The sequence below is a fragment of the Salvelinus sp. IW2-2015 genome, linkage group LG20 (genome assembly GCF_002910315.2).
Source record: "Salvelinus sp. IW2-2015 linkage group LG20, ASM291031v2, whole genome shotgun sequence".
In the NCBI taxonomy this organism is placed as follows: domain Eukaryota; kingdom Metazoa; phylum Chordata; class Actinopteri; order Salmoniformes; family Salmonidae; genus Salvelinus; species Salvelinus sp. IW2-2015.
In genome coordinates, this window is record NC_036860.1 from 62,842,394 (window position 1) to 62,861,367 (window position 18,974).

The window sequence follows — 18,974 nt, forward strand, 5'->3', positions numbered from 1 at the left end:
GGTGACTGGTAGTCCAGAAGGCAAATATCTTCCTGTTAGGATACACAATCTAAACAAATTTCCTTCAKTTATAAAGGATTTGCTCAGGACAAGCATCTTCATAAGCTGTCTGTAGTATGTATATTTCCTATTCTACGATACATCTCCCATAACAGGCAGTGACAGTGGGAACGGACATAGGTGGGGTGGGGTAGAAAGGGAGGATAAAATATGACCACTAATCAGTGTCTTCCTGGTATATAGTTGTGTGTCCTGGCACTTACTGTAAGAGTAGGGGTGTTAACCCTGGTGTCCTGACTCTTTGTGGTCACTAAAGATCCCCATGGCACTTACTGTAAGAGTAGGGGTGTTAACTCTGGTGTCCTGACTCTCTGTGGTCACTAAAGATCCCCACGGCACTTACTGTAAGAGTAGGGGTGTTAACCCTGGTGTCCTGGCTAAATTCCCAATCTGGCCCTCATACCATCATGGTCACCTAATCATCCCCAGTCTAGAATTGGCTCATTTATCCTCTCCCCTGTAACTATTCCCCAGGTTGTTGCTGTAAATGATAATGTGTTCTCAGTCAGCCTACCTGGTAAAATAAGGGTTAAAGAAAAAATGTTGCCAGTTGCCTATTTAAATGTGAAGTATTAGGTATAGGGCTGGGGGCACCTGCTATTTTCCCCTAATTCCACAAGTTGTAGCAAATGAATATCTTTTGAAATAGGGTATGGAACACAACACTGGTGGTGGTGGAGTACTGGCAAAAAAGGTTGACATTTCCAAGACAAATTGGTTTGGTAGCGATTCCCCATTCCAAAATAACTAACCGCTATTATTTCCAGAGTCAGACGTCTCTGTCACTGGTTTTATTTGCATGGTAAGATTTTCCCATGGGTCGACTTGGCAAGCCAACTCCCACACACTCAGTGCCTATGATATCAGGGTGAACTGAATTCTTGGGTCCTGACTTCTTCTCCCGGCACCGTCCACTCCACACAGTAGCCTACGCAGCAGAAGAGGATATGGAGCAGTGATGTGCCGGGAGACCAGGAGAATAATAACACTTATTTTTAAAAACGGAATAAATGCCCGTCTTTAAGTGACAGTTACAGGGTTCCTCTTGTAAATTTAAAATACTTCAAACGCAGATGCTAGCATGCAGGAAATGCCAGACTAATTCTCAGATTATTTCAATCACCCCTCACGCCTCTAGAGAGTTCTGTCTTCAGTTGAATATTGCGCGTCTGACGGGAAGGGTCGAAGAATACCAGCTCCAGCCGCCGTGGAAACTGATTATTCCAAGATGCTCCGGCAAATGCAATATTTGAAATTAACGACAGCACTCGGTAGGTGATATTTTCTCTGAATATGCATTTTATCACCAGTTTATTAACCTACAAGCGAACAGTCTGTCGCGCGCGCATGTTTTAACTTGTGTGTGTCCACTATTCAGGTTCCTGTGCGCGTCCCACAGGCACACAGACATTAACCGTGTACTCAATTATTAATGATTCATCGTGACTCATAAAAGCATCCATTAGGTGTAAAYTACTTTTACATTGAATTTACTTTYTTTTTTTTTTTACCTCGGGCGGTGGCGTACACCAGTAGAATTCAGCATGAATTATGATTTGGAGCCTAATTTGGACGCTTGAGTGAGTGGTGCAACTTCCTGTGAGAAACATTGAACATACAAAAGTAGAACTAGAACTGTCCTGGTTCCTATTAACTCCTGGTTCCTGGTTCCTATTAACTTCTTCTGAGACAGTTATAATGGCTTGGATTGCTTTTTGCTGTGCCTTCAAAAAGTATTCAGACCCCTTTGACTTATTCCAAATTGTATTGTGTTACAGACTGAACTCAAATGGATAAAAAAAAAAAAACTGCTCAACTGACAGACCTTACAGATAATTGAATATGTGCGGTACTGTCACGTCCTGACCAGAGTTCTTATGTGTTGTGCTTGTTTTAGTGTTGGTCAGGACGTGAGCTGGGTGGGCATTTCTATGTTGTGTGTCTAGTTTGTCTGTTTCTGTGTTCAGCCTAATATGGTTCTCAATCAGAGGCAGCTGTCAATCGTTGTCCCTGATTGAGAATTGTTTTGTTTTGGGATTTTGTGGGTGGTTGTTTCCTGTCTCTGTGTTTGTGTTCTGCACCAGATAGGTCTGTCTCGGTTTTCACATTTGTTATTTTGTATTTTGTATAGTGTTCACGTATTCGTCTCTTTGTTTATTAAATATGTTGAACACTAGCCGCGCTGCATTTTGGTCCTCTCCTTCACCAATGGAAGAAAACCGTTACAGGTACAGAGATGAGGTAGTCATGAAAAAATGATGTTAAACACTATTATTGCACACAGAGTGTGTYTATACAACTTATTATGTGACTTGTTCATTTTTTACTCCTGAACTTATTTAGGCTTATCGTAACAAAGGGGTTGAATACTTATTGACTCAATACATTTCAGCTTTTCATTTTTAAGTAATTTGTCAAAATGTTGAAAAACATAATTCCTCTCTGACATTATGATGTTTTGTGGGGCCAGGTACACAACAAAATATGGAAAAAGTCAATGGGGGTGTGAATACTTTCTGAAGGCACTATGTAGGAATATATTTATCAACAATTTTGGTTTTTGTCTAAATTGTGATGTCTTGTATTTCGGAATACAATCAGTGCTGAGATAAAATGGGTAAGTACCTACAGTAATAATAAGTAATCTGAAGTGAATTAAATGGAGTTCCTGTGTGGTGTTAGTCCAAAGCCAGACCTCATGTCACGCAACCAGGTGTAGGATTTCTGACACTGCCGGTGATGTAATAAATTATCAATATAATTTCATTTTCAATATTCCAAAGACCAATTATTGAAAGTTTGCACATTTGGAACTCTGGGCTTATCAATATGAACTCATTTAATTTTCAGACACTTTTAAAGCCTATTTTGTACCGGTGTGTATTTGAAAACAGATATGCCTGTTGCTGGTGTGGGAAGTCCCGCAGTGACTTGTGACTGAACACTCAGTTATAAGTCCAGCAGTACTGAATTAACTTCTCAGGTCATGTTCCTGTAGTTCTAAAAGGGGGGAAAGTACCAACAATGTATTTGAGACTGGGTCTGCTTCCTAAATGGCACCATTCCCCATATAATGGCCTACTTTTGATCAGAGCCTTATGGGCCTTGGTCAAAAGTAGTTCAATACATAGGGAATAGGTTGCCATTTGGGGCGCAGCCTGGGACTGGGTCTGAAACCTTGAAATGCTCCTCTGTTACTGTAAAGTCAACAGTGTGAGCGTCCCTCTTATTCTCAGATTCCTACGCTCACATGTGACATCGGCTCGTCACCGGCTCGTGACCGTCATTAGAGAATTGAGTTAGAGGCTCACATTAGCCGCTATCACATYACACCAAGTTTGCGTCCCAAATGGTATCCTATTCCCCAGTTAGTGCACTACTTTTGAGCAGGGTCCGTAAATAGGGAATAGGGTGCCATTTGGTGCAAAGACCAAGAGTCTCCCTACTTAGGCTCTGGGTCCTCTCCCCACAGACCACTGACTGCATACTCAGACCCAGTTCATTAAACACCAAATGGAAGTAAACAGAAGTTAACAGGGAGAGACTACTTTTACATTTTCTGCTGCAAAACATTTTCCGTTCCATGACCTAATGAATCTGACCCTAGACTTCTTTAGTTCAGATGGAACACATCTATAGTAGTGGGATAACTCATATCTCATCAGTTCCATGCCCCCTCCCTCACCCCTCCCCTCCTTGGAATAATGCATTTGTGAGGAGCTTTGTTTAGTGGTTATTGTCCTAGCTACTCGTCCTGAGTATTGAACCAATCAATGACCTTGTCTACCTCTGTGAGCTGCCTGATTGTTTATGAATGAGGGGGGCTTGGCTGGAACCTACTGGTTGGGACCATACTCAGAAATCCCATGTTAAGCTAGGAGTGCCGCTCCAGCGTGGCCCAGGGGCCCACATGTGGTTATTGTAGTGGCGGCATTTGAACCGTATAAATTCCTAACGGAGATGGGAGTACAGGTGCTTTTGGTTTGGGACCTCGAGGAGAGCTCATCTGGCTTCAATCAGGGGTGTGTGGGACTGGGACAAGTCAACTTACTCTGGACACTTGAAAACACGCGGATATGCTTAGCCATATGAATGTAAGAACACACGCACACAATCCAACCGCACACACTGATGTTCTAACTCTTATACAGAATGGACACACAAAGCTCTTGGACATGTAGATTACAGTGATGTTTGTTCTTGAGGATGAAGGTGTCGAGGGATTATTTATGGTGGTCTTCTTGCTCATAATCTTTGTAACACATCAGTCAGAACATGATACACAAGAGTGTGTATTCATACATTACAGATTGTTTCTTATATCTCAGATTCTGTCATTATGTTTTTTTTGTCAGTCTCAATGTCGCTAATCAATTTATGGGATGTACAGTAGGGCTTATGTAGCCGACTCGTAATAACACATTGTGTACATTCACGTATTCATGTTACTCACAGATGTGTGTGGTATGATACTTACAAAGGGTGTTCATTGAACATCTGTACATCTGTTCACATATGCAATCAAGGAGTAATGTTTTATGTCTTTCAAATGAACTATGCCTTTCAACTGAAATTTGAGGGAACGCACTCAAAAATACACAGAGAAGCGAATCCTCAGCATTCTTTAGAGAAGTGAGATTGTTCCCATCGCCGTATATCAGCAGGTGTAAATAGGACCACAGTGTATCTCCTTCCCCACCGTTTATCTCCCTCTCCACAGTGTATCACCCATCTCTCCACCAACAGTATACATGTAATGGGTGCGTGTTGGTGGCAGGGAAGTCAGGCGCAGGAGAACGAACTTGGTATAAACGGAGTCGTTTAATGAGTGCTGACCAAACTCCAAAAACCAAAATATACAAAAATAACAAAAACCCGTCGCACACCAACACATACTAGCACAATCACATACAGTAAAACAATCTCTGACAAGGACATGAGGGGAAACAGAGGGTTAAATACACAACATGTAATTGATGGGATTGGAACCAGGTGTGAAGGAAGACAAGACAAAACCAATGGAAAATGAAAAATGGGTCAGTGATGGCTAGAAGGTTGGTGACGTCGACCGCCGAACACCGCCCGAACAAGGAGAGGGACCGACTTCGGCGGAAGTCGTGACAATACATTTTTAGGGTTTCATTCCAAAAAGATGGTAAATTTGCTTTTTTATTTCAAGAAATTATCAAATAGATTGGTGTGTTTTTTTACTATCTATTGATGTCATGCGGTTGTTCAATGACAGACATGTATTTGTTTAAAATCTTGGATTCTGTAACGGCAGCCTTCCTCCTCGTCTGAAGAGGAGGTGTAGCAGGGATCGGACCAAGACGCAGCGTAGTCTGTGCTCAACATGATTTAATTAAGACGATAACGTGAACACTTACAAAATAACAAACGTGGCAAACCGAAACAGTCCTCTCTGGTGAAATGAACACAAAGACAGGAAACAACCACCCACAAACCCCAACACAAAACAAGCCACCTAAATATGATTCCCAATCAGAGACAACACAAAACACCTGCCTCTGATTGAGAACCATATTAGGCCAAACATAGAAACAGACAAACTAGACACACAACATAGAATGCCCACCCAGCTCACGTCCTGACCAACACTAAAACAAGTAAAACACACAATAACTATGGTCAGAACGTGACAGATTCACTGGTTTTCATTTCAGAGACAAATAATGCTAGGTTTTACACAAATGTAACAAATAAGTAAATTTTTTATAAAGAAATGTAAAAATTATACATTTGTGACATCAATGTAAAACTTTTTTCATTTGTTTTAGTAATTTAGCATATGCTCTTATCAGAGCAGCTTACAGTAAGTACATTCATCTTAAGATAGCTAGGTGAGACAATCACATATCACAGTCAAATATACAGGATACGAACATTCCATTCCAGCTAAACAATGGATATATAGCGTTTAGCAAAAAAAAACACTGTCTTAAATCTATGAATAAAAAATCTGAGAATAGATACATTTTACACACAAAATATCCATAAGCAATCATTTCTGGTGAAAAATATATATATATAAAAAATTGGTGCATATAGCATTTTGTAAATTAACTCTTAATTTCTTTCACTGTCTGAAGGTTCCTTTATGTATGGAATGCTGCTGCAGCTGATTTGATTAAAGAGCTAATTCATTGGCTGTTTGAAGATGAGTGAAGGGGTGGAGGCCGGGCAGTTTGTCTGAAGACATTAGTGGTCTGGCTGTATTTATGAGTCTGGAGAAGAGGAGCCAGTCTGAACTGAACCCACAGCCCGACAGTCTGAATCTCTCCCATAGCAGCATCATCCTCTATAAGTAGTTCACTATGCAGATACAGTAGATGTTTGCAACCGCTGCTAATTTAATATGCACTGTAAATTCCAAAAATGAGAGCGTCATTTATTTTCATTCAGTGAATTCAATGGAATAGTCCCAAAAGTGCAAACCCGCTCATCTGGCTCTCCAGGCAAGTTCAATAAAAGTATTTTAAATCATTTTGAACCCAGGTCAGGGTATACCAGTGGAGTGAGAGAAGGAGTGATGGTCAAGCTTTGTTCAACAGACAGGCTGCCACTCAGTCCCCTTAACCCTGGCCCTGGCATTGAGGGTCTCTTCTCCCCCTTTGCTTGGTCGGTCGTAAATCCAGAGCATCCCCTGGCAGAAGCCCCAGATMTTCCAGAAGATCTCACTCTGAACGTCTCCCTCCATACTTGGAGCCTAAAAAAACACATTCCTTTACTGGCTGTCTGACGGGCTGACCCACTGTCTACTGTCTTCTCTTTTATTGGCTCACATGAAACACTGGAAGCAAGCAGCTTGTTGTTTGTTACTGAGAACTAGAAACTACACTCTTAGAAAAAAGTGTTCCAGAAGTGTTCTTCGGTTGTCCCCATAGGAGAACCCTTTTTGGTTCCAGGTAGAACCCTTTTTGGTTCCAGGTAGAACCCTTTTAGGTTCCATGTATAACCTTCTGTGGAGAGGGTTCTACATGTAACACAAAAGGGTTCTACCTAGAACCAAAAATGGTTCTTCAATGGGTTCTCCTATGGGGACAGCCAAAGAACCCTTTTAGGTTCTAGATAGGACCCTTTTTATAAGAGTATAGATATCAAGAAGGTTTTCTTTGAGAGGTTACATCAATATGGTATGGCAGTCCCAGAAAAGAAATACGAGAACTGAAAAATCTGACTAAATATGACTTCATGAGACTCCACAAACAGTCAACATGTAAATATTGTAACAAGACATCAGGTAAAATAAACAATACCATGTGTGTCCAGGGAATAGTATGTAGTGTCTAGTATCTACTGACTGTAACAAGACATCAGGTAAAATAAACAAGACCATGTGTGTCCACAGTCCCAATAAGCGGCCTAGCCCACTGTAAGCTGATCCCATGTCTTGACAGATCCCATATACTGGTGTTGACAAAGCTTTTAAGAGCTCAGATGAGTAATGTTTGCCATTGAGAAAAATTACCTTGTGAAAGGGTTTAGCTCAGGCATACCAAACAACCTCTATCAAACATCACTGTATGCCAGTAGACACAATTACTGGCTTGGAAAGCAGCCAACTATAATGCTTTGTAGGAGTTTCATGTCTATACACTTGCAATCATTTAACCGGACAAATAATTGGTTTGGAAATATCAAAACCTTTGTGCTGAATGTAAAATATGACAATCTTGCGGTCAGGAAACCTTAGTAGAATTTATAGGAAAACATTTCCTGAAATTCCACCAACACATCTCCTGTGTTACACGTGGAGAGAGGACGCGTGACCATTGTTATTCTCCCTTCCATGACAGCTGCAAATCAGATCACGCCTCCATTCTGCTCTTCCCCGCATATATACAGAAATTTAAACAAGAAGCACCCGTGATAAGGACTGTTCAGCGTTGGTCTGACCAATCAGAATTCATGCTACAGGACTGTTTCTCGATCACGTGGACTGGGAAATGTTCTGGGTCACCTCTGGAAATAACATCGACAACTACACTGACTCTGTCACTGGGCTCATCAGATAGTGCATAGAGGATGTTGTTCCTACTGTGATGATTAAAATGTAACAAACCAAAAACTGTGGATAGATGGCAGCATTCGCGCAACACTGAAAGCACGGCCTTGACCGGGAGACCCATGAGGCAACGCACAATTGGCCCAGCCTCGTCCAGGTTAGGGGARGGTTTGGCCAGCCGGGATTTCCTTGTCAAATTGTGCTCTAGCGACTCCTTGTGGTGGGCCGGGCACCTGCAAAATTACTTTGTTTCGCCAGTTGGACACGGTTTCCTCCAATACATTGGTGCGTCTGGCTTCCGGGTTAAGGAAGCAATGTATCAAAAAGCAGTGCTTTTGGTCTCCTCATGTGTTGGATTCCACCATGTGTTGGAGTAATCCCAATGTAATGAAACATATTAGGGTTAAAAGCCAAGTTTCTCCCTTAATTCTTTTAAAAGAACAACCGTGACTCTCTGGTGGGACTGGAGCAGGTGTGACGGCACATTTAGAGTCCAGTCATCTAGCAACCCCAAGGTCGTGACCTCCGGTGACCCCGGTCCCAGAGCCTCAAGAGACCCACCTCACATAAAACTGGGAAGGAGAGGTGGGGAGGATGGGTGAGAAGGAGGAAGAGGGGAAGAGGACTGTGGGAGGTGAGGAGGTGAGGGAGGTTGGGAGGTTGGTTATCTTCACTTTAGAACAACAATAAGAACAACAACAGTGGGAGAGAGGCCAGAGAGACGCCAGGCACCAGCTACAGCAACCAGGGTCGTTAGGTTCACAAACAAACACCAGCTCTGAGAAAAGATAAGAAGCTCCACAAAGCTCTGAGGGGAAGGAAAGTCAAGCTCTTCAAATGTCAAGATATAGGATAGTAGACATTTTGCTTTTTTTTCTGATGAAATGTAATAATCCGGCCATGGAAAAAAAAAAATCTGGTATGTCTTGATTGTGTTAATCCTGTTTTACACAATGCTTTTGAAAACAGAAAACTCTGTCCATGGTACTCTGGTGTTCTGGTGTTCTCTGGTTCTCTGGTGTTCCAGATGCACTATCAACACGCCACCAAAAGAAACACACACCACACACACACACACACACACACACACACACACACACACACACACACACACAACACACACACACACACACACCACACACACACACACACACACACACACAACAACACACAGAGGCTGTCAGCAGATACACAAGGCCCCTGAGGGGTGTATGTGTGTGTGTGTGCATAAATGTCTGCATGCGTGCGTGCGTGCATCTGTATCTGTGTGTATGTCTGTGTGTGTTTCTGTGTGTGCTTCAGCCCTGCATCATCTGTGCACCAGGCCTCAGAGCAGTGATCAGACCTGCCACCCAACCCCCCTCTCTTTCCTCTCACCCCCAGCAGCAAGAGGCCAGACCCATCCATCACTGTGGCATCACACTGAGATGATGTACAGGCTGCACGGGGCACCTCGTTCACATTATCCACAGTCCTCAGCTACTGCAGGGCAACATGCAATCCACTGCACCACCATGTTGTTCTTCTCCAAAACAAATGTTTTTTTAATTCTGATTTTCTCTTCTGATCTAGGCCAGGAGGGCAACAATGCAACACACACTCAGTTTTTTCTTCAAGACAAATGTTTTTTTTCTAAAGTGTTGCACTTTCGGGTCAGGGAAACCTACTTGCAAAGCATTTAGACATTCTTCATGATTGATCTGCCTGGCTTATGTACATGCCCCTGAACTTTGACCCATGGAACCCTAGAAAAGTTAGCTAGTTCAAGTTCACACAGTTCCTACACTAAGTTATTACTGTATAGTTACAGATGATTTACAGTTGATGAGAAGCACATCTATTTATTGATAATGATGTGGGTTAGAAATGTCCTCTTGATTGTTGCTGATCACCTGTAAAATATGAGAAACATGTATTAGAGTTTGAGTTTGGAGCGTCAGCATATGGTTTTGCGCCGAAACCCATTGTTGAGCGTTTCGGAATCAGAATCACCGATATTCACTAATTACATTGACACAGTCAGAATGTTACTTGGTGATATGGTGCTGCTAGTGATATCCAACATACTCAGAATGTTACTTGGTGATATGGTGCTGCTAGTGATATCCAACATACTCAGAATGTTACTTGGTGATATGGTGCTGCTAGTGATATACAACATACTCAGAATGTTATTTGGTGATATGGTGCTGCTAGTGATATAGACAACATACTCAGAATGTTACCTGGTGATATGGTGCTGCTAGTGATATAGACAACATACTCAGAATGTTATTGGTGATATGGTGCTGCTAGTGATATGACAACATACTCAGAATGTTACTTGGTGATATGGTGCTGCTAGTGATATAGACAACTACTCAGAATGTTACTTGGTGATATGGTGCTGCTAGTGATATAGACAACATACTCAGAATGTTACTTGGTGATATGGTGCTGCTAGTGATTGGTGATATGGTGCTGCTACGTGATTGGGTGATATGGTGCTGCTAGTATACCAACACACTCAGAATGTTACTTGGTGATATGGTGCTGCTAGTGATAAGCCACCTACTCAGAATGTTACTTGGTGATATGGTGCTGCTAGTGATATAGACAACATACTCAGAATGTTACTGGTGATATGGTGCTGCTAGTGATGTGATATGGTGCCTGCTCGTGATCTGGTGATATGGTGCCTGCTAGTGATTGGTGATATGGTGCTGCTAGTGATATCAACATCTCAGAATGTTACTTGGTGATATGGTGCTGCTGTGATTAAAAACTCAGAATGTTACCTGGTGATATGGTGCTGCTAGTGATATAGACAACATACTCAGAATGTTACTTGGTGATATGGTGCTGCTAGTGATATGACAAATATCAGAATGTTACTTGGTGATATGGTGCTGCTAGTGATAGACAACATACTCAGAATGTTACTTAGTGATATGGTGCTGCTAGTGATAGACAACATTTAGAGACAGAACACAGACAGCGAAGTTGACACAAAGTTTGCATACATTATATACAACTAGGTAGAGTGAGCATAGAGCTATAAGAGAATGAGCAGATATACACATGTACAGTGGGTATACCAGTGGAGGCTGCTGAGGGGAGGACGGCTCATACACTATATATTCAAAAGTATGTGAACACTCCTTMAAATTCGGCTATTTCAGCCACACCCTTTGCTGACAGGTATGTAAAATTGAGCACACATCCATGCAATCTCCATAGACAAACATTGGCAGTATAATGGCCTTACTGAAGAGCTCAGTGACTTTCAACGTGGCACCGTCATAGGATGCCACCTTTCCAACAAGTCAGTTCATAAAATTTCTACCCTGCTAGAGCTGCCCCGGTCAAATGTAAGTGTTGTTATTGTGAAGTGGAAACGTCTAGGACCAAGAACGGCTCAGCCACGAAGTAGTAGGCCACACAAGCTCACAGAACGGGACCAACAAGTGCTGAAGAGCGTAGCGCGTAAAAATTGTCTGTCGGTTGCAACACTAACTATCGAGTTCCAAACTGCCTCTGGAAGCAACAGCACAACAATTGTTTGTTGGGAGCTTAATGAAATGGGTTTCCATGGCCGAGCAGCAGCACACAAGCCTAAGATCACCATGCGCAATGCCAAGCGTCGGCTGGAGTGGTGTAAGGCTCACCGCCATTGGACTCGGTCCGACGGTCGAATCTRGGGTTGGCGGATGTCAGGAGAATGCTACCTGCCCCATTGCATAGTGCAGCAGGCAGACGCAGACCCAAACCAGATGGTGATGGAGGAGGTGAGGATGGACTGATCTGTAAAACCGGATCAGGATTGTCAGGGAGATTTTTTCAGCTGCCGCAAGTAATACATATGCCTTTGTGCCTTCTTGGTGACCGCTGTGATGTTATCCACCCACTTGACGTTTTGGGAGATGATTGTGCCCAGGAATTTGAATAATTCAGCTGTGCTGACAGCTGAGCCATCAATCTTGAGGGGGAGAGATGGTGGGAGGCGTTTTCTGAARTCAACCACCATTTCTACAGTTTTTTCTGTGTTGACTTATAGGTTATTGCGACTAGCCGGTCGACCTCTCCACGGTACATGGACTCATCGCTGTCGGTGATGAGACCGATCAGAGTGGTTTTTATCTGCAAACTTTAGTAGTTTGACAGATGCGTTGTTGGAAGTGCAGTCGTTGGTGTCGAATGAGTAGAGTAGAGGTGAGAGCACGCAGCCTTGCGGCGCACCAGTGCGGAGGGATAAAGAGTCCGAAAGGTGTTTTTCAAATCAAATGTATTTGTCACTTGTGGCAAATACAACAGGTGTAGACCTTGCAGTGAAATGCTTACTTACAAGCCCTTAACCAACAATGCAGTTTTAAGAAAATACCGCCCAAAAAGTCATATTTAAAGAGCAGCAGTAAATAGCGGGGGTATATGCAGGGGGTACCGGTACAGAGTCAATGTGTCAATGTGCGAGGGCACCGGTGTCGAGGTAATTGAGGTTATTATGTAAATGTAGGTAGAGTTATTAAAGTGGCTATGCATAGATAATAACAGAGAGTAGCAGCAGTGTATGGGGGGGGCAATGCAAATAGTCTGGGTAGCCATTTGATTAGCTGTTCAGCAGTCTTATGGCTTGGGGGTAGAAGCTGTTTAGAAATCTCTTGGACCTAGACTTGGCCCTCCGGTACCGCTTGCTGTGCGGTAGCAGAGAGAACAGTCTATGACTATGGTGGCTGGAGTCTTTGACAATTTTTAGGGCCTTCCTCTGACACTGCCTGGTGTAGAGGTCCTGGATGGCAGGAAGCTTGGCCCCRGTGATGTACTGGGCCGTACTCACTACCCTCTGCAGTGCCTTGCGGTCGGAGGCCGAGAAGTTGCCATACCAGGCAGTGATGCAACCCGTCAGGATGCTCTCGATGGTGCAGCTGTAAAACCTATTGAGGATCTGAGGACCCATGACAAATCTTTTCAGTCTCCTGAGGGGGAATAGGTTTTGTCGTGCCCTCTTCACGACGGTCTTGGTGTGCTTGGACCATGTTAGTTTGTTGGTGATGTGGACACCAAGGAACTTGAAGCTCTCAACCTGCTCCACTACAGCCCTGTCGATGAGAATGGGGGCGTGCTCGGTCCTCTTTTTCCTGTAGTCCASAATCATCTCCTTGATCACGTTGAGGGAGAGGTTGTTGTCCTTGCACCACATGGTCAGGTCTCTGACCTCCTCCCTATAGGCTGTCTCATCATTGTCGGTGATCAGGCCTACCACTGTTGTGTCATCAGCAAACTAAATGATGGTGTTGGAGTCGTGCCTGTCCGTGCAGTCATGAGTGAACAGGGAGTACAAGAGGAGACTGAGCACGCACCCCTGAGGGGCCCCCGTGTTGAGGATCAGCGTGGCGGATGTGTTGTTACCTACCCTTACCACCTGGGGGCGGCCCGTCAGGAAGTCCAAGATCCAGTTGCAGAGGGAGGTGTTAAGTCCCAGGGTCCTTAGATTAGTGATGAGCTTTGAGGGCACTATGGTGTTGAACGCTGAACTGTAGTCAATGAATAGCATTCTCACATAGGTGTTCCTTTTGTCCAGGTGGGAAAGGGCAGTGTGGGGTGCAATAGAGATGGCATCATCTGTGGATCTGTTAGGGCGGTATGCAAATTGGAGTGGCTCTAGGGTTTCTGGGATAATGGTGTTGATGTGAGCCATGACCAGCCTTTCAAAGCATTTCATGGCTACACTCGTGAGTGCTACGGGTCAGTAGTCATTTAGGCAGGTTACCTTAGTTTTCTTGGGCACAGGGACTATAGTGGTCTGCTTGAAACATGTTGGTATTACAGACTCAGACAGGGAGAGGTTGAAAATGTCAGTGAAGACACTTGCCAGTTGGTCAGCGCATGCTCGGAGTACATGTCCTGGTAATCCGTCTGGCCCTGCGGCCTTGTAAATGTTGACCTGTTTAAAGGTCTCACTCACATCGGCTGTGGAGAGCGTGATCACACAGTCGTCCAGAACAGCTGATGCTCTCATGCATGTTTCAGTGTTACTTACCTCGAAGTGAGCATAGAAGTCATTTAGCTCATCTGGTAGGCTCGTGTCACTGGGCAGCTCTCGGCTGTGCTTCCCTTTGTAGTCTATAATAGTTTGCAAGCCGTGCTACATCCGACGAGCGTCGGAGCCGGTGTAGTACGATTCGATCTTAGTCCTGTATTGACGCTTTGCCTGTTTGATGGTTCGTCGGAGGGCATAGCGGCGTTTCTTATAAGCTTCCGGGTTAGAGTTCCGCTCCTTGAAAGCTGCAACTGTACTCTTAGCTCAGTGAGAATGTTGCCTGTAATCCATGGCTTCTGGTTGGGGTATGTACGTAGTCACTGTGGGGACGACGTCCTCGTTGCACTTATTGATAAAGCCAGTGACTGATGTGGCGTACTCCTCAATGCCATCAGAAGAATCTGCCTGTGCTAGCAAAACAGTCCTGTAGTTTAGCATCTGCTTCATCTGACCACTTTTTTATAGACCGAGTCACTGGTGCTTCCTGCTTTAATTTTTGCTTGCAAGCAGGAATCAGGAGGATAGAGTTATGGTCAGATTTACCAAATGGATTGCAAGGGAGAGCTTTGTACGCRTCTCTGTGTGGAGTAAAGATGGTCTATCATTTTTTTCCCTCTGGTTGCACATTTAACATGCTGATAAAAATTAGCTGGAGAGCTGTTGCTCTATCCTGTCTTTGTACTGCTGTTTGGCTGAATTCATGAGGGTACCTTTTTCTTGGCCTCTCTATAGAGGTCCCTGGTCTTGCTCGTGTGGTCTTCCTCTTTGGCACTGCGGAGAGCCCTAAGCTYACCAGTGAACAATGGCAAGTCATTGCTGTGTAATAGAAACATATTTGATGGTATGCAGTTCTCTTCCTATGAATTGATTTAGGATGTGAACCTGTCTGTGGAGTCGTGTATGTTGGCATTGTTGTCACTGAATATGTTCCAATCCGTGGTGTCTACGCAGTAACATTTTATTATTTCTTATCATGTATGTAACAATCAGAAGTTACCTCTATAATGTGATCATGTTTAGTAAATGAAACGTTAAGCTGAATCTACCTAAATTTGAATTATTACCTTGTTTATTGTGATTGAAGAGTTCTATCCATTTCCTGGTCGGAGATTTGACATTGAAATGAGGGTCGGTTCGAGCGCAAGGTTTTTCATGGTACGAGATATGCGGATGTAGCTTATTCCCAGGGCGTATATGTTCATATCCCTAACTTCAATTTGTACTTAATGCATGGTGTAGCACCTTAATTGAAGTGTGTGTGCTATGGAAATAAATGTATGTTTATAATATGAACAGGTATATAATGTAATGGTTTCCCTTGTTTGTTAATTGATCAATGTGTGAAACGTATTCCCATTGGCTGATGCATGGTGGGTATTCTTATAAGAATCCTGTTTTTTCTTTGAGAGCGGCAGGGAATAGGCCGGCATGCTGCCTAATTTAAACGTACACTTACTGCTCTCTTCTTTTGAAGCTGTATTTGATTATTATAATTTTTTTCTTGTGTTGAAAGGTCCAGTTAATTTTTTGTAGATATTGTACAGTAGCCGGTCTTTATCGGCACTTCATAAAAATGCCTCATTCTGGGCAAGAAATCAGTTCTGCATTGTTATCTCCTCGCTGTGAAATCCAACCTTCACAGTGTTGTACAGATTTTTATTTAACTAGGCGAGTCAGTTAAGAACAAATTATTATTTACAATGACGGTCTACCCCAGCCAAACCCTAACAACGCAGGACCAATTGTGCGTCGCCCTATGGGACTCCAAATCTTGGCCAGTTGTGATACAGCTTGGAATCGAACCAGGGTCAGTAGTGACAGCTCTAGCACTGAGATGCAGTGCCTTAGACCACTGCGACACTCGGGAGCCCAAATCATTACAACACAGTTCCAGTGTAGCAGAAAAAGGAAACAGTGTAATGCATTGTAACGCAGTGGAATGCAAGTGGATTTTTATGCTTGGAGACTTATGAAACAAAGCATAAAAATGTCACTGTCTGTGGACAAATTATGAAATCAAAAATGCCTATCTAATGAAATGAAAGGATAGACAATACATGTTCTCTTTTCTCATCCCTCATTGTCTGTTGAGCACAAGAGAGAAAGAGAGAGGCCCACTGCAATATTGCCTATTGGCTGAGATAACAAAGCTTTCATTTATTTTATAGTCTACATATTGACACCATTGTCAAATAGGGCGATCTGCTACAGTATGCTTATGGTTTATGAATCAATTTACAGTTAACAGTTTCTTGTGGACTGTTTACCCACAAACTTTTTCTGCTCACTGACTCTCTCTAAAATTACACTGCTGATTATTTGCTTTAGGTTGCCTAAGTGGAGATGAAGGTTGCCTATGGGGAGATGAAGGTTGCCTAAGGGGAGATGAAGGTTGCCTAAGGGGAGATGAAGGTTGCCTAAGGGGAGATGAAGGTTGCCTAAGGGGAGATGAAAGTTGCCTAAGGGGAGATGAAAGTTGCCTAAGGGGAGATGAAAGTTGCCTAAGGGGAGATGAAAGTTGCCTAAGGGGAGATGAAAGTTGCCTAAGGGGAAGATGAAAGTTGCCTAAGGGGAAGTGAAAAGGGTTGCCTACGGGGAGATGAAAGGTTGCCTACGGGGAGATGAAAGGTTGCCTACGGGGAGATTGAAGGTTGCCTACGGGGAGATGAAAGGTTGCCTACGGGGAGATGAAAGGTTGCTACGGGGAGATGAAGGTTCCTACGGGGAGATGAAGGTTTCCTACGGGGAGATGAAGGTTGCCAAAGGGGGATGAAGGTTGCCAAAGGGGAGATGAAGGTTGCTACGGGAGATGAAGGTTGCCTACTGGGAGAGGAAGGTTGCCTACGGGAGATAGAAGAAGTGAACCTTTAACCTCATCACGGGGTGTATTTCTCTGAAATGTTTAATCGAGCGCAGCGCTCCCTTAACTCCTATCCCGCTTTGTGTTGCAAGTTAGCTCCGCTGATAAAAAGCTTTGTGATCAGCACTTTTGAACATGAGTTGGTTGTTAGTAATATTTGGATGAGGGTTAGGATGAGTTGTGGGGTGTGTGATAGAGCACGATTGGGGATGGGGAAGATTCTGGCATGAAATCCTTGACAACCAGCAGGGAGAATTATGTAATTCGTGGGTGGTGACTTGTATTCCTATTCCTTGTTCCAGGCCTTTAAAAATCAGCGGTCCAATGAATAGATTTGGAAGTTCCAGTTCCAATATGGAATCAGATATGGCAGGCAGCTCCATGGACTTCACATACAGTGCATACTGTAGATGGACACACAGTGAATGAGGAAGCGGTCCTTATTGAATGATTGGTAAATTGGGAACAGTCCCTATTGAATGAATTGGTCAATGGGGAACGATCCTACTGAATGAATGGGTCTATGGGGATCAGTCCTATTGAATGAATTGGTTAACGGGGAACAGTCCTATTGAATGAATTGGTTAACGGGGAACAGTCCCTGTTGAATGAATTGGTTAACGGGGAAAGTCTGTTGAATGAATTGGTTATGGGGAACAGTCCTGTTGAATGAATTGGTTAATGGGTACAGTCCCTGTTGAATGAATTGGTTAATGGGGAACAGTCCTGTTGAATGAATTGGTTAACGGGGAACAGTCCCTGTTGAATGAATTGGTTAACGGGGAACAGTCCCTGTTGAATGAATTGGTTAATGGGGACAGTCCCTGTTGAATGAATTGGTTAATGGGGAACAGTCCCTGTTGAATGAATTGGTTAACGGGGAACAGTCCCTGTTGAATGAATTGGTTAATGTGGAACAGTCCCTGTTGAATGAATTGGTTAATGGGGAACAGTCCCTGTTGAATGAATTGGTTAATGGGGAACAGTCCCTGTTGAATGAATTGGTTAATGGGGAACAGTCCCTGTTGAATGAATTGGGTCATATGGGGAACAGTCCCTGTTGAATGAATTGGTTAATGGGGAACAGTCCCTGTTGAATGAATTGGTTAATGGGGAACAGTCCCTGTTGAATGAATTTGGTTAACGGGGAACAGTCCTGTTGAATGAATTGGTTAATGGGGAACAGTCCTGTTGAATGAATTGGTTAACGGGAACAGTCCCTGTTGAATGAATTGGTTAATGGGGAACAGTCCTGTTGAATGAATGGTTAATGGGGAACAGTCCCTGTTGAATGAATGGGTCATGTGTACGTTCAATTGACTCTGAGGCATTATGTTACTGTATGGTGCCAATGTTGTTCTTGTTTAATGTACAGCGTCCTCTGCCTACATCCATTCCAGCTAACACTTGACTTGCCAATAGGACTCATCTTATGTTTTCTCAGTCCTGTCTTCATTGCATATTAAGACACGTCTGTGTTTGAGCACAACCTACCACATTCTGTTACATCCTACGCACACATTAAATGACTTTCCACTGAGATTTATAGGGACTCTAAATAGACAGCCACATCTATGGGTAGAGATGACTTTGTAGCCTAATCATATAACAATACATTCATTATTTTTTTATTTAACTAGGCAAGTCATCTTATTTACAATGACGGCCTACTCCGGCCAATTGTGTGCGCCCAATCAACAGCCGGATGTGATGCAGCTGGATAAACCAGGAGCTGCAGTGACACCTCTTGCACTGAGATGAAGTGCGCTTAGACGCTGCACCACTCGGGAGCTGATTGGCGCAGCGGTGGCGCATAAAACAGTGCTAAGCAAATAGATTAATTTTACTGTGAACATAATGAAGTGATCACAGCAGAAGTTGAAGTCTCTCCAGTTGGAGTAAAAACCACTTCATAACCCATATAGAACCCAAGAGAGAACCAATGTCAGAACCCAGTAGAGCCCAAGAGAGAACCAATATCAGAACCCAATAGAGCCCAAGAGAGAACCAAT

General features: G+C 43.4%; 1 protein-coding gene across 1 annotated transcript in view; it reads left to right on the top strand.

Moving 5' to 3' along the window:
• The first annotated feature begins 937 nt into the window (after positions 1 to 937).
• LOC111981002 (integrin alpha-1) overlaps positions 938 to 18,974 on the top strand; it is a 95,930-nt gene continuing 77,893 nt past the window's right edge. The window contains 1 exon segment of the mRNA XM_070449762.1: positions 938 to 1,331. Coding sequence (XP_070305863.1) covers positions 1,289 to 1,331 — 43 coding nt within the window. The 5' untranslated portion in view covers positions 938 to 1,288.